Source organism: Petromyzon marinus, chromosome 83 (genome assembly GCF_048934315.1).
Source record: "Petromyzon marinus isolate PM22_M1 ecotype Great Lakes invasive population chromosome 83, UKy_Petmar_22M1.pri1.0, whole genome shotgun sequence".
Taxonomy (NCBI): Eukaryota; Metazoa; Chordata; class Hyperoartia; order Petromyzontiformes; family Petromyzontidae; genus Petromyzon; species Petromyzon marinus.
This window is the reverse complement of record NC_133748.1, coordinates 168,931-184,801: the sequence shown is the minus strand read 5'-3', so window position 1 is coordinate 184,801 and position 15,871 is coordinate 168,931. Positions and strand designations below refer to the sequence as shown.

The 15,871-nt window shown below is 57.1% G+C and overlaps 1 protein-coding gene across 1 annotated transcript; it reads right to left on the bottom strand.

The window, feature by feature from the left end:
• Positions 1-1,227: 1,227 nt before the first annotated feature.
• LOC116958790 (uncharacterized) lies at positions 1,228-15,038 on the bottom strand. The gene is made up of 6 exons (XM_076057500.1): positions 15,025-15,038; positions 14,869-14,988; positions 13,286-13,444; positions 9,271-9,427; positions 7,869-8,607; positions 1,228-1,989 (listed from the first exon to the last, which is right to left on the bottom strand). Exons 5-6 carry the CDS (start codon positions 8,603-8,605, stop codon positions 1,320-1,322), a joined length of 1,407 nt encoding a protein of 468 aa, XP_075913615.1. The 5' UTR covers positions 8,606-8,607; positions 9,271-9,427; positions 13,286-13,444; positions 14,869-14,988; positions 15,025-15,038; the 3' UTR covers positions 1,228-1,319.
• Positions 15,039-15,871: the final 833 nt, after the last annotated feature.

The window sequence follows — 15,871 nt, the reverse complement described above, 5'->3', positions numbered from 1 at the left end:
TCTCTCTCACACTCCGTGTCTCTCTCTCCCACTCCGTCTCTCTCTCCCACCTCGTGTCTCTCTCTCCGTGTCTCTCTCTCCCACTCCGTGTCTCTCTCCCACTCCGTGTCTCTCTCCCACTCCGTGTCTCTCTCTCACACTCCGTGTCTCTCTCTCCCACTCCGTGTCTCTCTCCCACTCCGTGTCTCTCTCTCCGTGTCTCTCCCCGTGTCTCTCTCTCCCCGTGTCTCTCTCTCCCCGTGTCTCTCTCTCCCCGTGTCTCTCTGCCCGTGTCTCTGTCCCCGTGTCTCTCTCTCTCCCCGTGTCTCTCTCTCCCGTGTCTCTCTATCTCCGTGTCTCTCTCCCCGTGTCTCTGTCCCCGTGTCTCTCTCTCCCCGTGTCTCTGTCTCTCTCTCCGTGTCTCTCTCCGTGTCTCTGTCCCCGTGTCTCTCTCTCCCCGTCTCTCTCTCCCCGTGTCTCTGTCTCTCTCCCCGTGTCTCTGTCTCTCTCCCTGTGTCTCTGTCTCTCTCCCCGTCTCTCTCTCCCCGTCTCTCCCCGTGTCTCTCTCCCCGTGTCTCTCTCCCCGTGTCTCTCTCCCCGTGTCTCTCTCCCCGTGTCTCTCCGTCTCTCCCCGTGTCTCTCTCCCCGTGTCTCTCTCCCCGTCTTTCCCCGTGTCTCTCTCCCCGTGTCTCTCTCCCCGTGTCTCTCTCCCCGTGTCTCTCTCCCCGTGTCTCTCTCTCCCCGTGTCTCTCTCTCCGCGTGTCTCTCTCCCCGTGTCTCTCTGCCCGTGTCTCTGTCCCCGTGTCTCTCTCTCTCCCCGTGTCTCTCTCTCCCGTGTGTCTCTATCTCCGTGTCTCTCTATTTCCGTGTCTCTCTCCCCGTGTCTCTGTCCCCGTGTCTCTCTCTCCCCGTGTCTCTGTCTCTCTCTCCGTGTCTCTCTCCGTGTCTCTGTCCCCGTGTCTCTCTCTCCCCGTCTCTCTCTCCCCGTGTCTCTGTCTCTCTCCCCGTGTCTCTGTCTCTCTCCCTGTGTCTCTGTCTCTCTCCCCGTCTCTCTCTCCCCGTCTCTCTCTCCCCGTGTCTCTCCGTCTCTCCCCGTGTCTCTCTCCCCGTGTCTCTCTCCCCGTCTTTCCCCGTGTCTCTCTCCCCGTGTCTCTCTCCCCGTGTCTCTCTCCCCGTGTCTCTCTCCCCGTGTCTCTCTCCCCGTGTCTCTCTCCCCGTGTCTCTCTCCCCGTGTCTCTCTCCCCGTGTCTCTCTCTCCCCGTGTCTCTCTCCCCGTGTCTCTATCCCCGTGTCTCTCTCTCCCCGTGTCTCTCTCCCCGTGTCTCTCTCCCCGTGTCTCTCTACTCCAGCTCTGCGAGGATCTCCGCCAGTATCTCCGCTCTTTCCGCGACACTCCGCCTGCTGCTGCTGCTGCCGCTGTCATTCTGCCGTTCCTGCTGCTTCTGTTCCTGCTGCCGCCGTTCCTGCTGCTTCTGTTCCTGTTCCTGCTGCCGCTGTTCCTGTTCCTGCTGCTGCTGTTCCTGCTGTTCCTGTTCCTGCTGTCGCCGTTCCTGCTGCTGCTGCCGCTGTTCCTGCTGCCGCTGTTCCTGCTGTCGCTGTTCCTGCCGCTGTTCCTGTTCCTGCTGCCGCTGTTCCTGCTGTTCCTGTTCCTGCTGCTGTTCCTGTTCCTGCTGCTGCTGTTCCTGCTGTTCCTGTTCCTGCTGCTGCTGTTCCTGTTCCTGCTGCCGCTGTTCCTGCTGCTGCTGCCGCTGTTCCTGCTGTCGCTGTTCCTGTTCCTGCTGTCGCTGTTCCTGTTCCTGATGCTGTTCCTGCTGTTCCTGTTCCTGCTGCTGCTGCTGTTCCTGCTGCCGCTGTTCCTGCTGTCGCTGTTCCTGTTCCTGCTGTTCCTGCTGTTCCTGCTGCTGCTGCTGCCGCTGTTCCTTGCCAGAGGAGCAGCAACGCTGCAGTAGAGCCACGTACAGACGGCGATAGCGCGCCACGAGCACAGCCTGCGTCTCATCCAGAGACAGCCTGGGACAGCAACGCACGCACACAGAGAGACGCAGAGAGACGCAGACACACACAGAGACACAGAGAGACACAGAGACACACAGAGAGACACACAGAGAGACACAGAGAGACACAGACACACAGAGAGATGCAGACACACACAGAGACACACAGAGACATGGAGACACAGAGACACAGACACACACAGAGACACAGACATACACAGAGAGACACAGACACACACAGAGAAACACAGACACACAGAGAGAGACACAGAGAGACACAGACACACACAGAGACACAGACACACACAGAGACACAGACACACACAGAGAGACACAGACACACAGAGAGACACACAGAGACACAGACACACACAGAGACACAGACACACACAGAGAGACACAGAGAGAGATGCAGAGACAGACACACACACAGAGAGATGCAGAGACACACAGAGACACACAGACACACACAGAGACACAGACACACACAGAGAGACGCAGAAACACACAGAGAGACACAGACACACACAGAGAGACACAGACACACACAGAGAGACACAGACACACAGAGAGAGACACAGACACACACAGAGACACACAGACACACACAGAGACACAGACACACACAGAGAGACGCAGAAACACACAGAGAGACACAGACACACACAGAGACACACAGACACACACAGAGACACAGACACACACAGAGAGACGCAGAAACACACAGAGAGACACAGACACACACAGAGAGACACAGACACACACAGAGAGACACAGACACACAGAGACACAGACACACACAGAGAGACACAGACACACAGAGACACACAGACACACACACAGAGACACAGACACACAGAGAGACGCAGAGACACACAGAGAGATACAGACACAGTGTATAGTAGTGTATAGTGTAGTGTATAGTAGTGTAAAGTGTAGTGTATAGTAGTGTAGTGTATAGTAGTGTAGTGTATAGTAGTGTAGTGTATAGTAGTGTATAGTAGTGTAGTGTATAGTGTAGTGTATTGTAGTGTAGTGTATAGTAGTGTAGTGTATAGTAGTGTATAGTGTAGTGTATAGTAGTGTAGTGTATAGTAGCGTAGTGTATAGTGTTGTGTATAGTAGTGTATAGTGTAATGTATAGTAGTGTAGTGTATAGTAGTGTAGTGTATAGTGTAGTGTATAGTAGTGTATAGTGTAGTGTATAGTAGTGTATAGTAGTGTATAGTGTAGTGTATAGTAGTGTATAGTGTAGTGTATAGTAGTGTATAGTAGTGTATAGTGTAGTGTATAGTGTAGTGTATAGTGTAGTGTATAGTGTATAGAGCACCTATGAAGGCCGAAACGGTACACGAGGGGGTGGGTGGCCAGCACCACGCCCGACCGCCTTTGTCTCCCTAGTGGCAATGTTTACACACCGCACTAGGTACTCATTTGAGGCTGAGTCGACCTAGGGGAGGTCCGGGACCGGTTCAGATAATCGTCACTGGTGTTGCCCGTGAGCGGGAATCGAACCCGGGTCGCCAGGTTCATAGCGCAGCGTAGCGCTAACCGGTACACTATCACTCCCCAAACATACACACAGACACACATACACAGTCACACACACATACATACACACACAGACACATACACAGTCACACACACACTCACACTCTCACACACACACTCACACTCTCACACACACACTCACACTCTCACACACACACTCACACTCTCACACTCACACTCTCACACACACACTCACACACTCACACACACACTCACTCTCACACACACTCTCACACTCACACACACCCTCACACTCTCACACACACTCTCACACTCACACACACACTCACACTCTCACACTCTCACACACCAACAACAAGAACCGCCATTCGCCACTAAGTAGCGGTGACGTCACCACGACGCTTGTGCCAGGCTATGTGCACCCTGAGGCCACGTGAAGTGTCGAACGCCCGCTGGCAGGAGGTCACGGGGCAGACCCAGGTGCCACGGGTCGACTGACTGAGATGACTGGCTGATGCACCACCTGTGCCCCCTACTGTGCCAACCTGCTGTGCTTTAGCCACCCGGCGCTCCGCTCGCTGTTGTGAGCGTCGCTCCTCCGCCCTCCGTTGTTGTTGGAGGGCGACTGCCTCCAACTGCCCAGTAGCATCCTTCACGAGCCTCCTCCACAGAGGCCGATCTTGACACCGCTGGTACCAGTCATCGGCAAGTCCACTCAGCTCCACGTCCTCCTGTACCACATCACTCCATCTCTTCTCTAGCCCGTGCCGCGCCCGCTTAGCCCCCTCAATCCGGCCAAACAAAAGCTGTTTCGGCATGCGGTGGCTGGGCATGCGGGCTACATGACCCAGCCATCGCAGTCTTGCCTGCCGGAGGAGCTCACCGATGGGACCCTGCCCAGATCTTTCAAGGATTTGTGAGCTCCTCACACAATCCAGTCTGGTTAAACCCAGGATGGATCGTAGGCAGGCCAGCCTAAATGTTTCTAACCGGCGAAGATGTTCCATTAGGGGGGTCCACGTTTCGCAAGCGTAGAGAAGGGAGGGAATGACCGTGGCCGAGAAGACCTGAAGCTTAGTGCGGAGCGACAGACCAGGTAGCTTCCACACAGCGTTACGCAACCGATGAAAAGATATTGCCGCTCGACTGATTCGGAGTGAGACCTCTGCTGTTAAACTGGAGCCAGTCATAATCACACTGCCCAGGTATGGGAAACGCTCCACTCTCTCCACAACTGCCCCATCACCGATTGGGAGTTGTGGGGGTGGAGTGTCCGATGGTACAAAATACCCAGGCAGGTGCTTAGTTTTGGTGGGGCTGATGGTAAGGCCCCACCTCTTAGTGGCACGCTCCAGTCTCAGCAGCAACGTCTCCAACTCCTCCTCTGACTGAGCAGCTATTACCAAGTCATCAGCATACATAACGTGGTTGAGCAATAGGGAGCCATCCCTTGACCGCACCCGGGCATCGATTAGCCTCCCATTATATCTGTACCATATGGAGATTCCCCCGGTACAGCTATTGAAGGCTTCATGAACTACGTGGTCAAAATAGATGTTAAATAATGTGGGAGCCAGAGGACATCCCTGTCGCACCCCAAGGTGTACAGGGAATGGCTCTGACTCCCGGCCACGTAGTTTTACCCGGGCCCGCTCACCATCATGAAGGTCCTTAATGATCGTGAGCAGAGGGTCAGGTACTCCAAAAGCACGAAGAACGACCCAGAGCCCAGGCCTACTGATGGTATCATAGGCCTTGACCAGGTCAATAAAGCAGAGATGTAGGTCTTGTTGGAATTCCCTACACCTCTGCTGTAGCAGACGGACAGAAAATATGGCATCTGTGCAGGACCGCCCTTTCCTGAAACCGCATTGGGGCTCCGCAAGCCTCTCCTCAGCGTGCCTGGCAAGGCGATGCTGAATAATCCTTGCCAGGACCTTTCCCGGCACACTGAGGAGTGAGATGCCCCTGTAGTTGTTACAGTCTGTGCGGTCCCCCTTCTTAAAAAGGGGGACCACCAGGGCATCCTTCCAATCCTGCGGAACCCGTCCAGTGGTCCAGACTGTTGTTATGATGTCATATAGAGCAGTCTGTGCACAAACGCCACCCTCCCTCAGCATTTCGCTTGGGAGATCATCTCTGCCCACTGCCTTTCCTGGTCTCAGACTCCGGATTGCCTTCAGTACTTCCTCAACAGATGGCACCTCAGCCAGCCACTCACAGAGGGTGACTTCCAATATTTGAGGCACCGCAGCCTCAGCAGGGTCATCCTCACTTTGTGCCACGATGTTTTCCTGGCTGAGGGATTTTCCCTCCCCCAGGACCTCACAGAAATGCTCAGCAAATCTGCGAACCTGTTCCTGGGGGTCGGAAATTGGATCACCGTTTTTTCCCCTAATGATGGTAATAGGTGTGGCGCTGCAGGTTACTTTTTTGATGGAGTTAAATAGAGATTTGTGATCACGGGCCACTGAGGCAGACTCCATCTCCTCAGCAACCCGCGACCACCACCCATCCTTGCAGCGCCTCACGGCTCTCCGAACCTCCGAGCGAAGGCTGCGGTAAGCCTCCTCATTCTCTGACGTGGGATTCTGTAGCCGATGACAGTGGGCCTGTCGCTTTTTCTCAACCATCCTGAACAACTCCTCTGTCATCCAGGGTGTCTGGGGAGGTCTGGACCGCGTACCCAAAGCAGCCATTGCAGCTGCATGAGTCACAGTCCTAAACCTCGCCCATTTACCCTCGACATCAGGAGGAGTCGGGGACGATGCCAATCCCAGCCGCAAGCGATGATGAAATTCTCGCTTGCAACTTTCATCAGATAACTGAGACCAGGCCACTTTAGGTTGGAATGGGGTCCTGGGTGTACACCCACCACCGGAGTGGAAGAATGGCAGGCGCATCTTACAGATGACTAGTCGATGGTCAGAGGGCAGATCAGCTCCACGGTAGGTCCTGGTGTCAAGGACTTGGGCTCGCATTCGCTGGTCCGTCACTATGTAGTCCAGCAGATGTTCTTGCTTGGACCCGGCATGCATCCATGATGTTGTGTGGATGCGCCGATGCCGGAACAGCGTGTTGGTAATTACAAGCCCATGGGCTGCACAAAAATCTAGCAGCCTCCTACCGTTGTCATTGAGCTGATCTGGCCCATGCCCTCCAATCACTCCAGACCAGGTGCCAGTATCATGACCAACTCGGGCATTGAAGTCACCCAACATGATGACTCTATCCCGAGGGGCCACTTTAGCCAGCACCTGTGACAGGAGGTCATTGAAGGCATCTGACTCATCGGCTTTGCCTGCATCCCTCCACGGATGTTCATCTTCGGTGGGGGCATAAGTAACCACGACCACCATTCCTCGCCTCCGGTTGATGGGAAGGCGAGCCCAAAGTAGCCTGGGGCTTACAGCTTCCCACACCTCACCGCCACGCTCCCACGCCCCCTTCATTCTTTTGTTCAAAAGAAGACCCACACCCTGTTGTTTGGCAGTCTGCTGCCCCGAGTAGAGGACTGTCCACCCCTCATGGTGGCAGGAGCCAGAGCCGGTCCACCGGACCTCCTGAATGCCGCATAGATCCAGGCGGTACCGGTCCAGCTCCCGACAGAGGAGTGGCAGCCTCTCCTCTGCAGTGAGCGTTCGAACATTCCACGTGGCCACCCGTAGTGGCTTTTCGTTGTTTCTGGAGTAGCCCCGAGGATAGGTATTCAATCTCCTGGCTCCGCCAATTGGGGTTTGGCCAGGAGACGTCATAGACGCCTGGCCCCCCGGGGCCTCCGGCACAAGCTTAGTTGTTACATATTTCAGTTTAATTCGTGGTTTCGTGGTAATTAATTGAAGGTGGAGGGGTTACCAGCCCCTCGCACCCGTCCAGAGCCCCCGTTTAGCCCCTGTGGTGGACACATATGCCATGAGGGGAGGAGCCAATCAAAAATTGGATCTCCCCCCACAGCGCTGTCCACGACAGAGTTGCCCGTCCGGCACCGCGATGAGGTAGGGGGTTGTTTTGACAGACTCACACACACACACACACTCTCACACACACACTCACACCCACACACTCTCACACTCACACACACCCTCACACTCTCACACACTCACACTCTCACACACACTAACACACACTCACACACTCACACTCTCACACACACTAACACACACTCACACACACACTCACACTCTCACACACACTCTCACACTCTCACTCCCACACTCTCACACCCTCACACCCTCACACTCTCACACCCTCACACCCTCACACTCTCACACTCACACTCTCACACACACTCTCACACCCTCACACTCTCACACTCACACTCTCACACACACACTCTCACACCCTCACACTCTCACACTCTCACACTCTCACATGCGTGCGTACCCGTGCACCTGGCCTGGCACAGGCGCCACGGCGACGTCACCGCCGCTCAACGGCGAATGGCGGCTGCTGCTGCTGCTGCTGTTGCTGCTGTTGTTGTTGTTGTTGCTGCGGTTGCTGCGGTTGCTGCTCGCTCTCCGCCGAGAACCGTGGTGACCGCCACCACCACCACCGCCACCACCACCGCCACCGCCACCACCGCCACCACCGCCACCGCCACCACTCAGCAGCTTGAGCAGCTGTAGGAGCAGCTGTGCCAGACGTGACTCAAGCATCAACACCAGCCGCTCCGCCTCCTCCACCTCCTCCACCACCTCCTCCTTCACCTCCTCCTTCACCTCCACCACCTCCTCCTTCACCTCCTCCACTACCTCCACCACCTTAACCTCCTCCACCGTCACCTCCTCCACCACCTTCTCCACCTCCACCACCTCCACCTTCACCTCCTCCACCGCTACCTCATCCTCCTGATTGTCCACAAGACGAGCACCAGTCCAGCCACTCCTCCTGGTGGTGCTGGGGTTGGTGGAGGTCGTGGTGAGATGGGTGGTGGCCTTGGTAGTGGTGTTGGTGGTGAGGTTGGTGATGTCGGTAGCGGAGTTGGTAGTGGTGGGGTTGGTGGTGGTGATGTTGTCGGTGGTGGTGGTGGTGGTGGCGATAGCGTGCAGGGCGTCCTTGGTCTCCGCGAGGAGATGGAGTGCAGAAGTCAGAATCTGGATCCGTGAAGAAGAGGCACTCATCCCTGCACAAAACAACATCATCAAAATATCATCATCATCAAAACAACATCATCAAAATATCATCATCATCAAAACAACATCATCAAAATATCATCATCAAAACATCATCATCATCAAAACATCATCATCATCATCAAAACATCATCATCATCAAAACATCATCATCATCAAAACATCATCATCATCAAAACATCATCATCAAAACAACATCATCATCAAAACATCATCATCATCAAAACAACATCATCATCAAAACAACATCATCATCAAAACATCATCATCAAAACAACATCATCAACACCACCCCCTGCCTCCCCCCACCCTCCCCCCTCCCTCCCCCCACCCTCCCCACCCCTCCCCCCACCCTCCCCCCACCCTCTCCCCCTACCCTCCCCCCACCCTCTCCCCCCACCCGTCCCCCCACCCTCCCCCCACCTCTCCCCCCACCCCCCACCCTCCCCCCACCTCTCCCCCCACCCCCCACCCTCCCCCCACCTCTCCCCCACCCTCTCCCCGCACCCTCCCCCCACCTCTCCCACCTCTCCCCCCACCCTCCCCCCACCCTCCCCACCCCCCCACCCTCCCCCACCCCCCCACCCCCCCACCCTCCCACCCTCCCCCCACCCTCCCACACCCTCCCCCCACCCTCTCCCCACCCAACCCACCTTCGGCCACCACCTCCAACAGCGCCACCCTCTCCAGCTGCACGCGAACCAGCGCCAGCGGCGCCTCCCCCAAGCGGCCGAGCGTGGCGCTGGCGCTGGAGTAGTGGCGCTCAGCCAACAGCCGCTGGCGCCGCCGCTCCGGCACGTCCACACACTCCTGCGGAGGGCGGCAGAGCGGAGCTTTACAGCCCTTCAGATTCCCCCTGGGGGAGCGTTGTCTGTGCCTCTCAGCAGCACTTGCCCCTGCAGGCCTGCTAGAGGCTACCTGGGAGAGCTTTGTCTGTGCCTCGCAGCACTTGCCCCTGCAGCCCTGCTAGAGGCTACCTGGGGGAGCTTTACAGCCCTTCAGATTCCCCCTGGGGGAGCGTTGTCTGTGCCTCTCAGCACTTGCCCCTGCAGCCCTGCTGGAGGCTACCTGGGGGAGCTTTGTCTGTGCCTCTCAGCACTTGCCCCTGCAGCCCTGCTAGAGGCTACCTGGGGGAGCTTTGTCTGTGCCTCTCAGCACTTGCCCCTGCAGCCCTGCTAGAGGCTACCTGGGGGAGCTTTGTCTGTGCCTCTCAGCACTTGCCCCTACAGGTGTAGAGGCTACCTGGGGGAGCTTTGTCTGTGCCTCGCAGCACTTGCCCCTGCAGGTGTAGAGGCTACCTGGGGGAGCTTTACAGCCCTTCAGATTCCCCCTGGGGGAGCGTTGTCTGTGCCTCGCAGCACTTGCCCCTGCAGCCCTGCTAGAGGCTACCTGGGGGATCTTTGTCTGTGTCTCAGCACTTGCCCCTACAGCCATGCTAGAGGCTACCTGGGGGAGCTTTACAGCCCTTCAGATTCCCCCTGGGGGAGCGTTGTCTGTGCCTCTCAGCACTTGCCCCTGCAGCCCTGCTGGAGGCTACCGGGGGAGCTTTGTCTGTGCCTCTCAGCACTTGCCCCTGCAGCCCTGCTAGAGGCTACCTGGGGGAGCTTTGTCTGTGCCTCTCAGCACTTGCCCCTGCAGCCCTGCTAGAGGCTACCTGGGGGAGCTTTGTCTGTGCCTCTCAGCACTTGCCCCTACAGGTGTAGAGGCTACCTGGGGGAGCTTTGTCTGTGCCTCGCAGCACTTGCCCCTGCAGGTGTAGAGGCTACCTGGGGGAGCTTTACAGCCCTTCAGATTCCCCCTGGGGGAGCGTTGTCTGTGCCTCGCAGCACTTGCCCCTACAGCCCTGCTAGAGGCTACCTGGGGGAGCTTTACAGCCCTGCTAGAGGCTACCTGGGGGAGCGTTGTCTGTGCCTCTCAGGACTTGCCCCTGCAGGTGTAGAGGCTACCTGGGGGAGCTTTGTCTGTGTCTCAGCACTTGCCCTGCAGCCCTGCTAGAGGCTACCTGGGGGAGCTTTACAGCCCTTCAGATTCCCCCTGGGGGAGCGTTGTCTGTGCCTCTCAGGACTTGCCCCTGCAGCCCTGCTAGAGGCTACCTGGGGGAGCTTTACAGCCCTGCTGGAGGCTACCTGGGGGAGCTTTGTCTGTGCCTCTCAGGACTGGCCCCTGCAGGTGTAGAGGCTACCTGGGGGAGCTTTGTCTGTGTCTAAGCACTTGCCCCTACAGCCCTGCCAGAGGCTACCTGGGGGAGCTTTGTGTCTGTGTCTCAGCACTTGCCCCTGCAGCCCTGCTAGAGGCTACCTGGGGGAGCTTTACAGCCCTTCAGATTCCCCCTGGGGGAGCGTTGTCTGTGCCTCAGCAGCACTTGCCCCTGCAGCCCTGCTAGAGGCTACCTGGGGGAGCTTTGTCTGTGTCTCAGCACTTGCCCCTACAGCCCTGCTAGAGGCTACCTGGGGGAGCTTTGTCTGTGGCTCAGCACTTGCCCCTGCAGCCCTGCTAGAGGCTACCTGGGGGATCTTTGTCTGTGCCTCTCAGCACTTGCCCCTGCAGGTGTAGAGGCTACCTGGGGGAGCTTTGTCTGTGCCTCGCAGCACTTGCCCCTGCAGGTGTAGAGGCTACCTGGGGGAGCTTTACAGCCCTTCAGATTCCCCCTGGGGGAGCGTTGTCTGTGCCTCTCAGCAGCACTTGCCCCTGCAGCCCTGCTAGAGGCTACCTGGGGGAGCTTTACAGCCCTTCAGATTCCCCCTGGGGGAGCGTTGTCTGTGCCTCGCAGCACTTGCCCCTGCAGGTGTAGAGGCTACCTGGGGGAGCTTTGTCTGTGCCTCTCAGCACTTGCCCCTACAGCCATGCTAGAGGCTACCTGGGGGAGCTTTACAGCCCTTCAGATTCCCCCTGGGGGAGCGTTGTCTGTGCCTCGCAGCACTTGCCCCTGCAGGTGTAGAGGCTACCTGGGGGAGCTTTGTCTGTGCCTCGCAGCACTTGCCCCTGCAGGTGTAGAGGCTACCTGGGGGAGCGTTGTCTGTGCCTCGCAGCACTTGCCCCTGCAGCCCTTCAGATTCCCCCTGGGGGATCTTTGTCTGTGCCTCTCAGCACTTGCCCCTGCAGCCCTGCTAGAGGCTACCTGGGGGATCTTTGTCTGTGTCTCAGCACTTGCCCCTACAGCCATGCTAGAGGCTACCTGGGGGAGCTTTACAGCCCTTCAGATTCCCCCTGGGGGAGCGTTGTCTGTGTCTCTCAGCACTTGCCCCTGCAGGTGTAGAGGCTACCTGGGGGAGCTTTACAGCCCTTCAGATTCCCCCTGGGGGAGCGTTGTCTGTGCCTCGCAGCACTTGCCCCTGCAGCCCTGCTAGAGGCTACCTGGGGGAGCTTTACAGCCCTTCAGATTCCCCCTGGGGGAGCGTTGTCTGTGCCTCGCAGCACTTGCCCCTGCAGCCCTGCTAGAGGCTACCTGGGGGAGCTTTACAGCCCTTCAGATTCCCCCTGGGGGAGCGTTGTCTGTGCCTCTCAGCACTTGCCCCTACAGGTGTAGAGGCTACCTGGGGGAGCTTTGTCTGTGTCTCAGCACTTGCCCCTACAGCCATGCTAGAGGCTACCTGGGGGAGCTTTGTCTGTGTCTCAGCACTTGCCCTGCAGCCCTGCTAGAGGCTACCTGGGGGAGCTTTACAGCCCTTCAGATTCCCCCTGGGGGAGCTTTGTCTGTGTCTCAGCACTTGCCCCTACAGCCATGCTAGAGGCTACCTGGGGGAGCTTTACAGCCCTGCTGGAGGCTACCTGGGGGAGCTTTGTCTGTGTCTCAGCACTTGCCCCTACAGCCATGCTAGAGGCTACCTGGGGGAGCTTTACAGCCCTGCTGGAGGCTACCTGGGGGAGCTTTGTCTGTGTCTCAGCACTTGCCCCTACAGCCCTGCTGGAGGCTACCTGGGGGAGCTTTGTCTGTGTCTAAGCACTTGCCCCTACAGCCCTGCTAGAGGCTACCTGGAGGAGCTTTGTCTGTGTCTCAGCACTTGCCCCTGCAGCCATGCTAGAGGCTACCTGGGGGGGGAGCTTTACAGCCCTTCAGATTCCCCCTGGGGGAGCGTTGTCTGTGCCTCTCAGGACTGGCCCCTGCAGCCCTGCTAGAGGCTACCTGGGGGAGCTTTTTCTGTGCCTCTCAGCACTTGCCCCTGCAGCCATGCTAGAGGCTACCTGGGGGAGCTTTACAGCCCTTCAGATTCCCCCTGGGGGAGCGTTGTCTGTGCCTCTCAGGACTGGCCCCTGCAGCCCTGCTAGAGGCTACCTGGGGGAGCTTTGTCTGTGTCTAAGCACTTGCCCCTACAGCCCTGCCAGAGGCTACCTGGGGGAGCTTTGTGTCTGTGTCTCAGCACTTGCCCCTGCAGCCCTGCTGGAGGCTACCTGGGGGAGCTTTGTCTGTGCCTCGCAGCACTTGCCCCTACAGCCCTGCCAGAGGCTACCTGGGGGAGCTTTGTCTGTGCCTCTCAGCACTTGCCCCTGCAGCCCTGCTGGAGGCTACCTGGGGGAGCTTTGTCTGTGCCTCTCAGCACTTGCCCCTGCAGCCCTGCTAGAAGCTACCTGGGGGAGCTTTGTCTGTGTCTCAGCACTTGCCCCTACAGCCCTGCTGGAGGCTACCTGGGGGAGCTTTGTCTGTGCCTCTATATTTCTGGCTGAGCGGACCTGATTGCGGAACGCGTGGTGTGCCAGCGAGGCGAGGCGGTGGTGAATGGTGGCACAGCGGCGAGCACACTCCAGGCTCAGCTGTGGCTCTGACTCGGCCCCGCAGCTCTGGGTCAGCTTCAGGGCCAGGGTGAGCCTCTCTCTCACGGCTCTCTCCACCTACAAGGGGAGATAGTTAGAGATAGTTAGAGAGTTAGAGAGAGAGTTAGAGAGAGAGTTAGAGAGACAGATAGAGAGAGAGTTAGAGAGAGAGTTAGAGAGAGAGTGAGAGAGATAGAGAGAGTTAGAGAGAGAGAGAGATAGAGAGAGTTAGAGAGAGAGATAGAGAGAGAGAGTTAGAGAGAGAGTTAGAGAGTTAGTTAGAGAGAGAGTTAGAGAGAGATTTAGAGAGAGAGTTAGAGAGTTAGAGAGAGAGAGTTAGAGAGAGAGAGTTATAGAGTTAGAGAGAGTTAGAGAGATAGTTAGAGAGAGAGACAGGGTGAGCCTCTCTCTCACGGCTCTCTCCACCTACATGGGGATGTAGAGGTGTTAACTACGCGCTGTTGCGTAACCTGCGTTGCCACCAGGGCAGTGCAGCATTACCCCTGGGTACAACGGTTGGGGTCAGTCGAGGTGAAACGGATCGTGGCCAGGGGTTGGTGCGAACCAATCAGACGGTTCCACGTGGGAATGTATGATTGGTTCTACCTGGCCACGAATGGGTATAAGACGGGTGACCCAACGGACCTCGGGGAGTTCTCTCCCTGCACGAAGACAGACGACTGGGCTGGAGCCTAGCTAGGACCCTGGACCAGCCTCCCAGCCCTTCTAAGGGCTAAGGCTCGGCATACCCAGTGGTCAGGACCCACCGGGCCAGCGGTGGGTCAGATAGCCTCCCCTAGGTCCTAGCCGGAGGACTAGGATAGCGGTAGACGTGTGAGTCCCGCCAAGTCCGGAGGTTGTACCTCCCTAGGGTATCGGGTGAGGGGACCGAATATCCCTCTGTGTGTGTTAAGCGTTGTATAAGGAAATAATACAATAAACAGAGTGTGCCTCCTAAAGAAGTCTGCTCGTCCTTACAACACTACAGGGAGATAGAGAGAGATAGAGATAGATAGAGATAGAGAGAACCCCCACTACTCTATAGAGTACCCCCACTATTCTATAGAGTACCCCACTACTCTCTAGAGTACCCCACTACTCTATAGAGTACCCCACTACTCTATAGAGTACCCCACTACTCTATAGAGTACCCCCACTACTCTATAGAGTACCCCACTACTCTATAGAGTACCCCACTACTCTATAGAGTACCCCCACTACTCTATAGAGTACCCCACTACTCTATAGAGTACCCCACTACTCTATAGAGTACCCCACTACTCTATAGAGTACCCCACTACTCTATAGAGTACCCCACTACTCTATAGAGTACCCCACTACTCTAGAGTACCCCACTACTCTAGAGTACCCCACTACTATATAGAGTACCCCCACTACTCTATAGAGTACCCCCCTACTCTAGAGTACCCCCCACTACTCTAGAGTACCCCCCACTACTCTAGAGTACCCCGAGTACCCCCCCACTACTGTAGAGTGTTCACCTGTTGGGTGGCGAGGCGACTCAATGGGGGGTGGTCCTGCAAGAGGCTGGCCGAGGTGGTGAGCGTCCCACTCAGTTCCCAGCGCACAGAGCCACTCACCACGTGGTGAGGGCTCACCACGTGGTGAGGGCTCACCACGTGGTGAGGGCTCACCACTCCGGCCTCGCCGGCCTGCTCCTCGCCGGCCACAAAAGAGGTCGCCTAGAACGCGTCCGGCACGCCGGTACAGCTCCACAGCCTGCAGGGGGGGGGGGGTGGTGAGTGTGTGGTGAGTGTGTGGTGAGTGTGTGGTGAGTGTGTGGTGAGTGTGTGGTGAGTGTGTGGTGAGTGTGGTGAGTGTGGTGTGGGGTATGTGTGTGTGGTGCGTGTGGTGAGTGGTGAGTGTGTGTGGTGAGTGTGGTGAGTGTGTGTGGTGAGTGTGGTGAGTGTGTGTGGTGAGTGTGGTGAGTGTGTGTGTGGTGAGTGTGTGGTGAGTGTGTGGTGAGTGTGTGGTGAGTGTGGTGTGGTGTGTGTGGTGAGTGTGTGTGGTGAGTGTGGTGAGTGTGGTGTGGTGTGTGTGGTGAGTGTGGTGTGTGGTGAGTGTGTGTGTGGTGAGTGTGTGTGTGGTGAGTGTGGTGTGTGGTGTGGTGAGTGTGTGTGTGGTGAGTGTGTGTGGTGAGTGTGGTGAGTGGTGGTGTGTGGTGAGTGTGGTGAGTGTGGTGATGTGTGGTGAGTGTGGTGTGGTGTATGTGTGTGTGGTGCGTGTGGTGAGTGTGGTGTGTGTGGTGTGGTGAGTGTGTGGTGAGTGTGTGGTGAGTGTGGTGTGTGTGGTGAGTGTGTGTGGTGTGTGTGTGGTGAGTGTGTGGTGAGTGTGGTGGGTGTGGTGTGGTGTGTGTGGTGAGTGTGTGTGGTGAGTGAGTGTGGTGAGTGTGTGTGGTGTGTGTGGTGAGTGTGGTGAGTGTGTGGTGAGTGTGTGGTGAGTGTGTGTGTGGTGAGTGTGTTGTGAGTGTGTGGTGTGTGTGTG